General features: G+C 44.6%; 1 protein-coding gene across 1 annotated transcript in view; it reads left to right on the plus strand.

The window, feature by feature from the left end:
- Positions 1–2,368: 2,368 nt before the first annotated feature.
- Positions 2,369–14,975, plus strand: part of prex2 (phosphatidylinositol-3,4,5-trisphosphate-dependent Rac exchange factor 2) — an 80,966-nt gene continuing 68,359 nt past the window's right edge. Inside the window, exon 1 of the mRNA XM_072378219.1 lies at positions 2,369–2,824. Coding sequence (XP_072234320.1) covers positions 2,687–2,824 — 138 coding nt within the window. The 5' untranslated portion in view covers positions 2,369–2,686. The remainder of the gene's footprint in view (positions 2,825–14,975) is intronic.

Genomic DNA, 14,975 nt, shown 5'->3' on the forward strand with positions numbered 1-14,975 from the left:
GTGTCTAATTCAATATAAAAACACTTAACTATCATCTCAAGAGGCTGGTTCAGCTCTGCAGTGTTGGGAGGGAGGAGGCGGCACATAGTTTCCAAGTCTTGTTAAGTGGATATCCTGTCCTAATTAAACACAGTCTGACTAATTAAAGACTGCTGTTTAAATCAAATACTATGAAATACCATAAAAAAAAGCTGCAGCTTAATGTGTTTCTAATGAAACCCTGTCTTACAACTTATCTAACAAAGACAATAATCAGTGTTTCTTCCATACTTCCTTGAAAATTCCACGACTGCAAGGATCACAAGATGACAGTATACACATTTTCTTTCAGTTTCTCAAGCCACCTGTGATGCACTTCTTCTGAAATGAAATGTTTCAGATTGTCGATTGTCGATCTCTTTCGGTGAGGACACAAAAGCAAAGAGGCAGTTCATTGGCAGAGGTAGCAGAGGGGCTTCAGGTTTCATGCATTGCGGATCCTTCTGTAAGTCCAATTTATTTCTTCTTCTTGACTCCGTCTGTTTGTCACCAAGATTACACAAAAACAACCAAGCCTAATTAAGTGAAACTTGATGGAGCTTTCCAACTGCTCCTCTAACTCTGTTGTCTACATACTGTATAGATTTTTTAAAAAGTGTTTTAATTTATTTTCTACACCAATAAACCCATCATGGCTGCATGGTGTAATGGTGGTTATCATTGTCACCTCACAGCAAGAGGGTTCCTGGTTCAACACCCAGCTGGTGTATGTGTGGGTTCTCTCCAGGTACCCTGGCTTCCTCCCACTGCCCAAAAACATGCATGTTAGGTTAATTGTGTGATTCTAAATATTGTCCCTGTGAGTGTGGTTGTTTCTTTGTCTCTGTGTGGTCCTGATGAACTGGTGACCTGTCTGGGGTGTACTGTACCTCATGCCCAATGACAGCTGGAAAAGGCTCCAGCCTCCCTGCGAATGTCCTGAGTTGGATTAAGTGGGAATAGAAAATGGATGAATAAACCTATTTTTTTTTTATATTTTGCAGGCACTGTGTCTACAGTTTGCCACTGTGTGTGAAAGAAGAGACGCTGAAGCTGCTGCACCAAATAAAGGAAAACAATGGAGCGTTATTCAGCACTGTTCTGTATTCATTTCATGATGCAAACTATCAGTTTCTACTGATCACACAAAGCTACTGTGCATGCTTATTTAAAAAATAGGCATTAATGTTACTAATATGGACAAGCGCCCATGTGCTCATTCAGACAATATGACACCGACACACTTAGGCGATGTCAGATTACTGGATAGGCTGAGTGTGTGAAAGGTATTTTTGTCACCTTCTCTCGAACGCAGTTTTTAGCTCATCTCTCATAAAGACTCCATTCCCAAAAGGCTCACTCTGCTCCGACAGGTCAGAAATGAACACCTTTTGATTATTTACTCGAGACCTGTTCTATCAGCAGGCGGGCAGACATTTTGCTAAAGTGTTTCATAGTGATGTCGTGAACTGTGACATGAAAAACCTGCTTTGACAACAAGGTGTGTATTACAGTTCAAGGGGCTGTGTATTCTTTAGGTTTACATAAACTAACCAACATCTCTTTCAAAACCAAATCAGCCGAAAGCGAGAGCCTGTAGAACGACAAATGCCAACCTGTCCAACCACACCTGCTGACGTCATATCAGCGCCTTCTTCCCAATAAAAGTGGCCGGTGAAGAGGTTGCCTGTAGATATTCAGATCATTTCTTTCTCAACTTTCAGAGTTACCCTTCACCAAAATGATCAATTATTTGAAGAAATGTTTGTGTTTTGGTGTATTCAGTTTTTCATCACGTCAGAGTGGTAAACTAATTTACAACTTAATGGCAGAAGTCGATGTGCGATTTATGACTGCAAGTCATTACTCCATTAAGCAGCATCTGTGCTTCATTGCAAGGAGGAAAAAAAAGCAACTGAAGTCATTGAAATGATACAAAGTAATTGTCTTCCATGGTTGACTTTTGCGGTGTTTCATGCAGTTTCAGGGGGTTGAGAAGAAAAAAAGACTTTCTTCCATCTGTTATTCAACGTCTTCTTAAAAAGTCAGTGACTATCTTCGATTCAAAGGGTTCAAAGGTGTCAGCTTAAATGGAAGTAAAATCCTCTCAGAAATACAGCAGTTGTTCCTCCAAGTTGAAAACATACACGTCGTAGCTCACCATGGAGTGTACAGAAACATTCCCTGCGTGTCCTCCCAAAATATGTTTCTCACTTCCTCAAAACCTGCCGTAAGACCATTATTTTGGAAAATGCCACCGGAAGCTGTTGGGCGTCTCGCGGCTGACTTGACTCTGGTCCTCTACTTTTAAGGCTGTTAGGAGGCTGGAGCAGGATGAGGGTTTAAGGAGTCACATGGACCCAACTTTAACTTGAGTCCAGTTGCTGCACTCCGTTCTGTCACACCCTCTGTGTGAAGCAGTTTCACGGCGTTTTATAATCTTTTTTCCCCCCTTCGCGCATTTTTTAAACTCTTTTTTTTAACGCGAATGTTTCGCTATTCTTTCCGCCTCTCGTGGACCTGAAGCACAGACACCGGTTGCACCTTTGAGTTTTGACCATGCTGCGAACTTTCCTCCCTTCCTACCTGATGTGAAACTGCGAGCCGCTGAAGGGAATTACGCTTCTTTTTTAATTTTATTTTTTTTTTTACTGTCTGTATTCTCACCATGACTGAGGAGAGCAGAGGTGAGCACAGAGCTGAGAGCGGGAAGGACTTGGAGAAGCAGCTCCGGTTGCGAGTGTGCGTCTTGAATGAACTTTTAAAGACTGAACGGGATTATGTCGGGACGCTAGAGTTTCTCTCGGTGAGTGATGCGAACAGTTTGAAACGGCTCAAATGTGCACTTTTGCTCACGAAAGTCCCACTTCCCCAATATAAATGAATAAAAAAGCCTGCTTGGTATGCATGGTGCATCAGCCTAGAGCTAGAACCAGCCCACTGAAAGTGTGTCTGGTTATCCTGTGCAAACCCTGCGTGCTGTTTGTTGTGTTGGCAGGATCTCTATTAGCAATTAACAGAGTTGTCTGCTGCACTTTGTGAACCCATCCCACTGATGGAGATCTCAACCGTTCAGCTTGTAAGTGTGAAATTGGAAGAACAGTCACAAAGTGGCCGGTGTCATGTTTAATCCTCATCTTAGCCCGTTTAGTGGGGGTGTTTTTGAGGCTCACAGAGGCTTGTGTGGCAGTTCTCACGCACAAAGCGTTGCAGGACAGGTGAGTTTGGCTACATAGTCATACAGTGATGTATAAAAGCAGGTAAAAGACAACATCAAGGTGTTTACCGTCAGAAAACACTTGTGTGTCATTAATTTTCATGTTCGGACCATAGCACTGCTTCTCTATGATGTGCACAGCTGTTAGGGTAAATCACACCCATTTGCTTTACAGTTCATGAATATTGGATAGAAAATAGTAAAATAACAGTGATAAAGTTTATCAACCCTGGCTGCAGACTGCTGCCTCGTGGGGCATTACGACTCCCTCCTATAATTACTCCACTTGCTCCCCTGCATAAAAGCACACAGGAGAGTTCACTTCTCATCTCATCAAATCCACATGGCCCGAATGTTGCCGGAATACAGCCCAGGTGGACTCAGATGAAAAGCACCAGAGCTGGCTCCACATGTCCCGCCTCGCAGTGCAGGATAACACCTGGTTGTTGCGTCACAGGACGCCGTCAGCTTGATGGCCTTAAGTCAAGCAGCACCGACCTCCTTCAAAGACAGACACGTATGAATGTCTGCGCCCCGACCCTCTGCCACCGCCATCCAGATGTTTCCAATGGAGCACTATCCCAAGAGATGGTGATTACATGTGGGAATGTGTCCTCTGTCCTTGTGATGGGGGTTTGGGGCATGCAGTGACCCCTCCCTTATCTCCCCTGTTGTGCTGGAGCTGGGATTAATTCCAGAGGTGCCTGATCCTTGCAAGGCCTTTGTGTTCTGGCCGAGAATGTTGGTACTGAAGCCTCAGATCGAGATCTAATAGTGAAAGATAGCTTGTTGGTTTAGCTGTGGATTATAGCTGTCGGGTCTTGATGATGATAATGATAAGGAAGTTATAGACAAAGAGTCATTCTTATCTGCTTAAAGATCACAGAGAGCATTGTGGAAGACACTAAGGTTGATCAAAGACTGGCCCTACTGTGGAGAGGGGCCATATTGAAGACTTTCATCTGATCCCAGTATCACACACTCGCCTCCCCCGCTTCCCAAACGAAAGCCAGTTACAAACCACACAAGCCTCTGTGTCTAGAGGTCAGAATGAAGCACCCCCCCTGCCCCTCTGTGCAGTCCCTGAGTGGGTTGATCCAGGGGATTCTGAGTTCCAGCAGGGACAGCAGCCGACCAATATAGCCAGAGGTGTTAAGGGTAAATGTGTAGGACAGATCCAGCAGTAGAAGTTGCAGGGAGGGCGATGCGTAGAGGGGTGGTCTCTGGGAGTTGCTGGGCTTGGTGCCCTCTCTTGTAAACCATATTTCCTGGAGGAGGAATTCCTCCGAGGTTAGGAAGTGCTGCAGAACAATGAGGCTCCGATCGGTTGGCAAAGTTGAACTGAAGAGCAGAGATTGTTGCTGCTGATCCGTGGGACCGTAACACAATGCGCCTAATGCATCATTTAGTGTTAAGGTAGTGGAAAACAATGGCCGATTAGAGCGATTTTTGTCCCAGGACAGACCGAGCCTATTGTTGGATGTTCTTTCTCTTCTGGGAAAATGTTCAGATTGCATCTTGAAGGTGTCAGTACTGCAAAGTTTAAATTTGAGTTTCCTAGAATTTCGTTTTGGAATTGGATCCACCTTTTACTCTTAATCTCCTAAACTTCCACAGTACTCTCACCGAGGGAGTCTCCAGGAAAGTTGACATATCTCTTTCCTTACTTACATAATGAACAATTATAGCCTGCGATAGTGGGCGGCGGTGGACTCTGGTGTTTATCTTGGACGGCTCCGAGCCAATAAAACGACAAATCAAGACATAATGTAAACAGACACCCCGATGGGCTTTTTGCATTTCTAAAAAATTTCTGCTCATTCTGTCAAAGGAAAAACCTTTTGTCAGACTCGGCCATTCATAGAGAGACATTGGAGGACATTTCCTTGCATGTTAAGCTCTTAGGAAAGAGAATACAAGAGGTTTCAATGGGGGAAGCCTTTCATGTCCTGATTCTGGAGGGAGATCTGAGCCACAAGTTAACTTAATTTATTCCAAAGAGCTCTGCGGTACAGTACATTAAGTGGTCCCTTTGCTGCTGCCCTCCTACACCAACAAAAGCTTGTGCAAGCTTTAAAACATTTTTCTAATCCCTTGCATGAACTGCAACTAAATAAGCTTAAAATACGGTTTTAGACACCGTAAGGCTGCAAAAAAACTCTTCCTTTTGTGTCATTTAATTAAAAAAAAGTGTTGAACATCTCAAGATGAAGCTCAAAAAATCCTGTTTATCATTCGTTCTGTTTTCAACTCCTTCAAACGGGACTTAATTAGATTATTCTGTGTACATGTCATTGGCTTTATTGGGTCAACAAAGATGTCAGCAGTCATGTTAAATCGGTCGTGTCATTTCTGCAAAAAAAAATAGCTGCAGGAAGTTGGAAAATCAGGCCTGATGGAGAAAACAGAGAAGGAGTGTGAACAGGCTCTCAGACACTCAGGTGCTTAACTCAACCCGTGTGTGTGTGTGTCTCTATTTGCATTTGGATGTTCCACTTCTCTCTCCCAGGGTTTGACTTTTGTTTACATCCTGGATGGAGTAGTTTCTTGTACCATTTGAACCCTGGAGCAGTCCTGACGGGGGTCGGGTCGAGGTTGGAGGACGAAAAGGTTCATATCCTCTGGACACGCTGCGGATGATCCAAAAGGTCACAGCCTCTTGTTCCTACCCCTTTCCTGTCTGTTAATCTGTAGATGTCGTGGCAACATTCGGCTTCCTCATCTGTCCTGCATGATGGAGGACTCTCTTTGTCAGCCGGTGATCTGGTGAAAAAACACAAACTCTCACCAGTATAACGACCAGTATTAGGCTGTGTTGTATTTATGCAGGAAAAGAATAAGAAGAAGTCTAGATTGTAGTAGATGAGGGATGAAACTGAGTGAAAGTTGCATATGTTAGTGAAGGACTGACACCAGGTGATGGACTCCCCATAACTTATGCTGAGTGAACCGGGATTGGCAGGTTATGAGCCTAATGTGAGTGGGTGCTTCAGGCAGAGCCTGCCAGTGAACACTTACTGTCCCATCTATTATGGTTCTCACAGCGTTTTGTGATAAGACATTCCACAGAGGCAGTCCGCTCCTTCTGCCGTGATTGCTCGTCTTTATTCCTTAATTACTTCCTTTTTTCTGGACTGATTACTAACACATAATACTGCTGCATACCTCCCACTTATCCCCTTAACGGAGAGTGCAATTTCTACAATGACTAAAGGGGAGTCGAGTCTTTCTTCAGAGCATAATAGGAACAATGGCCAGTGCAGGTATGGGCGTCCCTGAGCTGGAGTCTTGCAATCCTCACAGTATCTGGTTTGTTCACTAATGTCTGCAGTCTGTAGAGAACGATAAATCAAATCAACTGGATCAACTCATAAGGTATGAACCACACAAAAACAGCTGTGACGTGAACCAGAGGAGAGTCGCAACGTCACACTGAGACTGACTGATGTGTTACTGCCACGCAGCATTGGAGCAGATGCCCAACTTTAAGCAACTTTAAGCCTTCAAGCAATCTAAATTTATCAGCTTTTTAAAATAAAATGTTTGGAGAGGCTTTTTGTTTGGAGATTTTATTGTTAACGGACTGTTTTCAGTATAAGAAAACGACTCACTAACTTTTATTTTGGGATCATCTGAGCCTTTAAGAAGAAGCTAGGCTAGTAATGCAGAAGATTTAACGGGCTCTCTGCTCTCTGAACGCAGTGGAGGTGTACGAGTCTCTGCCAACGTTCACATTACAAGCTTTTAATAAGGGCTGTGTGGACACAGAGATCCAGTAGTCAGTTCCTACTTTCAAATCCCATTAGTATCACTTCAGTACGTGGTCCTGCTACCAGTATCTGCTAAAACAGCAAAGCTAGCCGCCTTTCCTTTCCTGTCCTCCTCGGTCTTTTTCTCCATAGATTCATACATGTTTGCCGTCTTTCAGAGCTACGTTTCATTCAGACAGTTGCTGCGCTTGCTTCAATTTCACAATTGTTCATTTGTCTCATCCAGTCTCCGGATGCCTGGTGTTTTTAGCTTTTAAAAGTCAGTTGTAAGTGACTTGAAGCTCTCATCTTAAACCGTCAAATCCGATCTGTGGTCCAGAATTTAATGTCTCTGGTAGCTGCACGGCCCTCGTTGTCCTAACTGGCTGAAGCGACATGTCTGGTGTTGCTTGCAGGGAGATCACTCTTTTTTTTATTCAAACTTTTAACTGCGGTTAGTAATTTTCAATAAAATCCTTAGACCTTGACAGCATGCAGGTGTGAGGACTATAGTGATTATAAAAGTTGAGCATTAACTTTAATAAGATGCATGTTGAATATAAGGTGCATAAATGTTTTCGGCTCCCCAGACTTTTGTTTTTTAAAATCTTTTTTAGAATCTGGAATTAAAACAGGTGAAGTTGAATGAAAAACTGTCCAAACTGTCATAGTCCAGACGCACTGACACGTGTGATTGGGAAGAGTAGAGGAACCCAGAGGTGAAGGGAGGGCAATGTGACATGGTTTTCTCCTTGACTCTTTAATTGGATAAGCCCAGGGTCCTCTCTGAGAATACAGGCAGCTTCTCTCTTATATCTGCCCCCCCCTTTGTAAAGCCTCTGAACTGATGAAGTGGCTCTCTTGCATTTTAATTTCACGCTGCTGCCAAGTACACAAGTGGCCTGCATTTTATGACATGTTTTCAAGGCTGCACGTGTCACTTCTGCACTACTTTCCTATGGCCTGCCTTCCTGGGTCCTTCATCTCCCCATTGAGGGGCTGTGTTGTTGTGCCAAACGCCAGAAGAGAATATTTCGTAAATTGGACTCCGAAATGTAGTCCTAGAATTGCTTGTGCATGAACTCCGGGTGTCAGATGGAGTCTGACTTCATTGACAACTGTTTGTTCTGGTCCTGCACACCTTTTCTCTTCACTGGACAGAGTGCTTTAGCTTTTGTCTCGCAGACCATTTTTCAAGCAGGATTTCCTTCCTTCCTGGACCTCCCCGTCTTTACATTGTGCTGCTTGTTTCCTGCTTAAACACACATGTGCACTGATACCCCCCCCCCTCTTTCCACTGGGGTATGGAAAGCAGTGTCACGCTACAGATGCCCACTTGACTACGTGGAGCCTTGCTGCATTATGCGATAAGCAGCAATAAGCCCTGTGCTGGATCCATGGAGTGGCTGTTGCTCAGGAGAGGGAGATTGTGCTGCCTCTCTGCCCAGAGGAGAAGGCGGCCTTTGATTTGTCCGGTGCCAGCTGCCTGGTCACATGGTGCCTTCACGACAAGTAGGACAGTGGTAAACGCTTGTTAGGATGTTCATGAGGTGTGAGGCGGACACCGCCACAAAGAGCTGTGTGTTTTAGCACAATCGCACTCTCGCTTAGATCTATATGCGCACAGTGCAGACGGCGCTGCAGCAGAAACTGCACAAAATAGTGTTCACTTGGGTGAAATTCTTTCTGGGGAAAAACTTTAATTTCCAATGTGTGGTTTAATGTCACGAACTTCCTCTCAAATCTCGTGACATCACGCTTCTACATTCTCAAATCTGATTTTTTTTTTTTTTTTTCTCTTCGTCCGCTGGAGATGTCTAGACAAGCTTGCATTATTGTTCTGTGCCGAAAAACTCACACTTTCCATGCCAATCATGTTTCAGTCCAGCCCTCATGTCAAAGCCCCGCAGCTGTAGATACTCAACCGTCCGGCCAGACATGACGGGGCATTCCACTTCACTCTGAATTATCTAATTAAGGGGCTGAATGGGATTTGCTGTAGAAGCTCAAAGAGTTAGATAAGTGTCTCTCTGTGTCTATGCATATTCTGTCTGCGGACATCTTTTCTATTTCCTTCTTTTTCTTCCTTTCCTTCTTTGTTTCTTGCTGCCTATGACTTTTTAAACCAAAGCCAGTTGCCCGTTTTAGGGATACTTTACAGCTAAAAGAATTACCACTGTGTAAATATGAGGCTTAAAGTCTCCTACCTCTGTCTCCAACTGTTGGGTAGATTCTTTTTTTTTTATGTCTTTTGGATGAAAACGTCCATTACAACATAAAGAATGAAGAAAAGATGGACAGCAATAAATATATGGGGAAATCATACTGGTTTGATTTAACAGACCTTCACATGGCGCCTCCGATGTTGATCCCTCACAGACAAAAACTAGGCCATGATGAGCAGAGCCCTGGCAGGAGAGGCTTTTTGTACGGATGGCCGTACTCTCAACTGTGGCAAAGACGGGGAGTTTGGGGGGGGGGGGGGGGGGGGGGGGGGGGGGACTGGCAGGGTCGTTGTTCAGTTCTCCACTGACAGTGTCGCTTCTGACTCTGCTGGTTTAATTTTTTCCCAGCCAGGCCTGCTGAAATGAATGGCAGGGGTTCCTTTTGCAGATGGTCTTAAAGCCCTAAATCAGATGAACAATCGGGATGTGTGACAGTCATGGTTGGGAGTGCGCCACGGATTAGGAGGCCGACAGTTCTGCTCAGTCATCTTGGCGATCAATACAGTCTGCTGGTGTGTGGCCCTGTAGGGAATTGCCAGCAAATCAGTGGGTGATTGGTTGCTTGGTTGCACATTAAGATGGGGGGCTTGGTCTCTGAAGACTGCTTCTTGTCTACTGGAGGTTAGCCTTCGTACCCCATACTCAGTTTTACAATTTCAAAAGCTCTTTCTGATATTTGAAAGAGTCTTCCCACTTATTGTACCGTGACGGATGAAATTCTCCGGAACCTCATCCTTCAAGCATAGTTTGATTTACACGTGCTCACTTCACTCTGGTATTTACCGTGCTCGCAGCTCGCCAGGAGTCGGTCACAGACACGGAATTCATCTTTTTAAACTTCCACGGTCATGAGTGATTTCTAAGTGATGCCTCAAAGTGCGAGTCAGATTCCAGCGAGTTCTGAAGCTTTTGAATTGTACTCGATCCCTATTTCTGACCGGCTTTTGAATGCCAGATCCACAGACAGATGGGCTTTTGTCTTCCAAAATGTTCAGTGAAATGACCATTCATGTCGCTTGCTGTTAATTAAAGCCAGAGACCTTCGTTGAGCCTTGCAGATGAGCCTCAATAACCACTCCCAACATGGATATATTAACATTCCCCTCTGTATTTATAGTTCCTGTTTCCTGTATACATTCTCTGGGGAGAGAAAAGGCCTGTTTGGGGAAAAGTAGTTGAGGACTAATGAGATGGGAAGCCCAGGATGACTCTTGGAGGTGTCATTGGGACCTGTTGAAGCCATCAGGGCCTAGCTTATGAGAGGGCATCACTACAAAGAGCCTTTTTTTCTCTTTTCGGATGTCCCCCAGTGTGCTCCCAGTCTCTGGTCGGTTCTTAGGGGAAGTTGAGCTTTTTTTTCTTGCCAGTAATTCGGTCTGTGTGCACAGGTGTGTGTATGGTGTGAGATTTATCCCTGCATTGCTGAAGTAAGACTTAAAAGCGGTTCCACTGTGCAAGAAATAAAGGCACCGTATTCTCCCCACATGGTGTTAAGAAGTAGGCCTCTTTTTCCCTCTGTGCTTTGTCTCGATCTGTTTAACGCTTCTGCCTTTCCCCCCCCCCCAGCTTTGCTCTCTCACTCCATCCGAAGCACATTCAGTGACTCAGGTGCTTTGGGAGCTCGTTGCCTGAGAGCTCTGGACTGCACACTCAACCTGTTACCTGCGGTATTATAGCCTTGCTTTACTCTCCAAAAAGAAAATGTACTGGAGATGATGAGAAAATACTGACAATAACATACTGTACTCAAATCACCCCGGTGTTAATGAGCAAAGCTTCTTCACAGTCTGGTGATTCACTCCAGTGGGCTTTGTTGTATGGAAGCTGTTTGTGTGTCAGTCCCCAGCTTTGAATGGCCTTTGTCTCATCTTTTTTCTGAGGTCGTTTCAAATTTTCATGTTCTTTTTTTTTTTTTTTTGCAACAGTGCAATTTGAAGCTGGAAGCAAATCGTATGTGTGTGTGTGTGTGTGTGTGTGTGTGTGTGTGTGTGTGTGTGTGTGTGTGTGTGTGTGTGTGTGTGTGTGTGTGTGTGTGTGTGTGTGTGTGTGTGTGTGTGTGTGTGTGTGTGTGTGTGTGTGTGTGTGTGTGTGTGTGTGTGTGTTTGACAGCGTCACGATAACAAAGCAGATCAGTGAGTTGTCAGTGGACAAAAGTGCCAGTTGGTCTGATAGGCTCTGGGAAAGGTCCATTTGTTCTCCTTATCTGACAGTTTATACTGGTGACCAGTGCCATGGAGCTCACTCTGGACCTTTTTTCTTTCTTTTTTTTTTTTTTTTTTCTCAGTTGTGAGCAGTAGATCCCGCATCACAGAAAAAGCAGTTTAAACCTGGGGACGTTTTAAAACTGTGTTGTTGCATTTTGATATTCTTATTCCACTTAAAGGAATGTAAAGACACGTTGGTCTGCAGTTTAAAAAAGACCTAAAATGGTCGTGTTCATGTGATACATGCAACACGCCCATGCTCCTGCCCACTGGCCCACTGGTTTTGACTTGAACGCATAAACAGATGTTTGAGGCTAGCCTTCTTCAGAATGGGAACTGTTACATCTCTCTCTCTATTTTTCTAATCAGAGGAGCTTGTAGCAATGTGTTGCTCTTTTTGATCTGCTCTGCGCCACCTTCCCTTTCGTTTCCACTCACTTCACATTCGCTGTAGCCTTTCTTTGAGACAGGGACGTTTGCTACAGCTCTGGCTCGGCAAATAAACTCTCCACACACTTTATTTTGAGGTGCAAGAATGTCTGTCATTGTCCTCTTGTGACGCGGTTGCCAGTGTACTTGTTTTAGGAAGCAAGTGGCCTCTGTTTTTGCCAAAACTCCCCTTGTGTAATTCATGGGCTTCATTGACAAAAAGGTAAACTTATACAGGGGGAGGGGCTAGTCTTCCGCTGATTGTATCTTTCCAGTCTGGCGAAGAAACGCTGGGAGAGTCATATTACATAACACCCATTCACAAAGTGTCCTGAGCTGGGTTGGCTGTCTGGTCAGACAGTCTGGCCTTCTCCTTTCCTATAAGACACCAAAGTCCAAAGGATGCAGGGTGTTATTTTAGGTGCGAGACTACAGGGCAGAGAAACTGCTAATGTGACAGCAAGCTGGTTATCGCTTCTTCTTTTCTCCATTAAAGCAGAGCACCACTGCATGAGGCAGCTCAGCTATGATTTCTGTGTCTTTGTAGCCCACAGCAGGCGGGCTGCTGTTGATTAATGGCACGCAGGGCCACACGCGGCTGCTGGACCAATCTATTCATCACGCCCATCTGCTTTGTGGAACGATGAAAACTTTTAATGAGGTTTTAATGTGTACTCTTCTAAGTGACACTCCAAGAGATTATACCTGGACCTCGGGGAACAAAACGACTGTCTGACAGAGCGTTTTTCTGTCCCTTTTTGTCAGCAGCTGACGCAGTATAAGACCAAGGATGGGCAAAGCGTTGTTGTCCTCAGTCTGTGAATACAGTGCATGTTCACAGGTTTTCTGTGTCTGAGGGAGAGTGGGCGTAAATTTCCACAAACGGTTAAAAAGAAAGAAAGAAAATCACAGTTGTTATGAAAACTTACATCCTCTTCTTAGCTCATCACATTCCATCATTGTTAGACCAGAGTATCTTAGAAATATGACAAAATATGGAAAAAATACATTTTAATCCACAAAATGGAGTTACATGGATCGTGAACAGCTCCTGTGGAGCTTTGAAATGAATTTAGGTTACAGGGCTCATGTTTGGCTTGTGCCCAGACATGATGGATTCCTGCTAGAAAGCACATCCAGGGAGGAAAACGGATCCATCTGGAATTCAATTGTTGATATGGGTTGCGAGGACAAAGAGCAGCCGTGGAGAAGATTGCTGGAAATCTCTGTCTTGTAAATGAAAAACGTCCGCCCTCTTTGGAAGAGTCGCAGCTCAGTCGCGGACGTCTCTACGTGCTTTCAAGCTTGTAAACGCTATAATGTTTGAACTGTCAATACCGTCTTACACTTGAAGCTTTTATCCATCTAACAGATGCTCCGATCTGAGGTGCAAACGAGAGACAAATCCCGGATGTTTTCCAAAGCTCGGTTGGAAGACATGAGTGCTGGACTCAGAAGCTCCTCTGCTCATTCGGCCTTTTGCAAATGAGATGCAAAGTTGTGCAGCGGTGTCGGGTGCAGTACTGCCCACCTGGGAACGGGCTCATAGGCCCCAGTCGCCCTGCTGCTGCTGTATCCACAAATTCTCATTCATTGTCTGCAGGGCCGGTCACTAAACAAGGCCATCTTGGCAGTCTCTTCGGACGAAACGTGTTCAACAAATCAAGTCGGAAACGTGCACAATTCAAGGAACAGCCTGAACAATAGCTCGGTCTGTTACTGTGGCCTGAGACTTGTCGTAAAAACCTACATGAAAGATGTTCTCAGTTTTACACCAGCACCTGTGTGTGTATGTGTGTGTGTGACAGAAACATTGAATCAGATTGAGACTCACTGCGCTCAGTTATGCCCCCCCCCCATGCTGTTTACATCAGATAAGCATCTGCAATGTGGCCTCTATATTTTGCAGCGGAGTCCCCCATAGCTATAGATGTTCATTCTAATTAGTGCTTTGCAGATGCAGTGAGAGTTTCTTTGTTATTAAACCTGAAGTGATAGACTCCATAATGAGCCTTTTATTGGGCATCGCACATCAACGACAAGAGGCTGGGTTTGGATGGAAGTCCCTGCTGCTTTTGCTCAGATCACCTCAAACGCCGTTTGCCCCGTCAGGCCTTTGGTTCTGACGGATTCTGCTCAGAGTTTGTACATATTAGACTTGCTAATCAGATGCTAATACTCGTGAGCGGTGGAGTTGCGAGGCAAGGCAGCCGCAGAATGGTAATCAGCGTGGAGTTGCCCTGCAACAAAGAGGCTGATTATCAAGGCGCGCCTTTTTTTTTTCTTTTTTTCCAACCTCAAACCTACATTCATGCACTCGCCTGCTCAGCTCCTTTTGAAGTGCCGCTCGACATAAATACAATGTGATTAAGATGATTTCGGTAATTCTTTTTTTCATGCCGACTTGTTTTCTTACAAAAGTTAACACAAGATTGGCTTTCTGATTAGTTGGAAATGTAGATTTTTTTTTTTTTTTACCACTGAATTAGCACTGCTTCCCTACCATCTGTTAGGAATTAATCAAGTGAAACTTTTCAATAAGCTCACTGCATTTACAATCAGCCCTTTTTAGATGTTGGTGTCAAGTAATAATTCTTGCCTTGTCTGCTCATTAAAGCAACCTGTTCCTGCTTTTTGGAAGTATAATGTTTGCTTGCTCGGGTCGGGCTGCCTGCTGTGAGGCTGCACAGGGCGACAGATGGCATTATGGCCCTCAGTAGGGCGGTAAAGGGGATGCCCACGGTGAAGGGCAGCTACAGAGACGGATTCAACTTCTTTTTGCACTCGGTGACTGCAGGCAGTTTGTCTGACCGTGACGGTCATGTGCTTACAGAGCTGCCGTTGTTGGTTTGATCACCATAAAACGAGCATTTGTGCTGGAGGAGCGTCGGTGTCGGAATCTGCTGCGTTGTGCCGGTCTGTCGTGTTGCATTGGCTTTGTGTGAGGATGTGTGTGATCTGTCACAGGCCTTTGATTAAGTTAGAAAATTCTTTTTGACAGCCTTTTTGCATCCATTCAAACGCAAGAGACTGTCACAATGTTCAACCACCGCATTTAGTGTCAGCTTCCTCTCATCTGTCTGTGGTCATTTGTCTTACTGATGCGGTTTGGCATAGTGTGCTTTATCTCACT

This window comes from Leuresthes tenuis, unplaced genomic scaffold, assembly GCF_036924035.1.
Source record: "Leuresthes tenuis unplaced genomic scaffold, fLeuTen1.0.hap1 SCAF_24, whole genome shotgun sequence".
Lineage (NCBI taxonomy): Eukaryota > Metazoa > Chordata > Actinopteri > Atheriniformes > Atherinopsidae > Leuresthes > Leuresthes tenuis.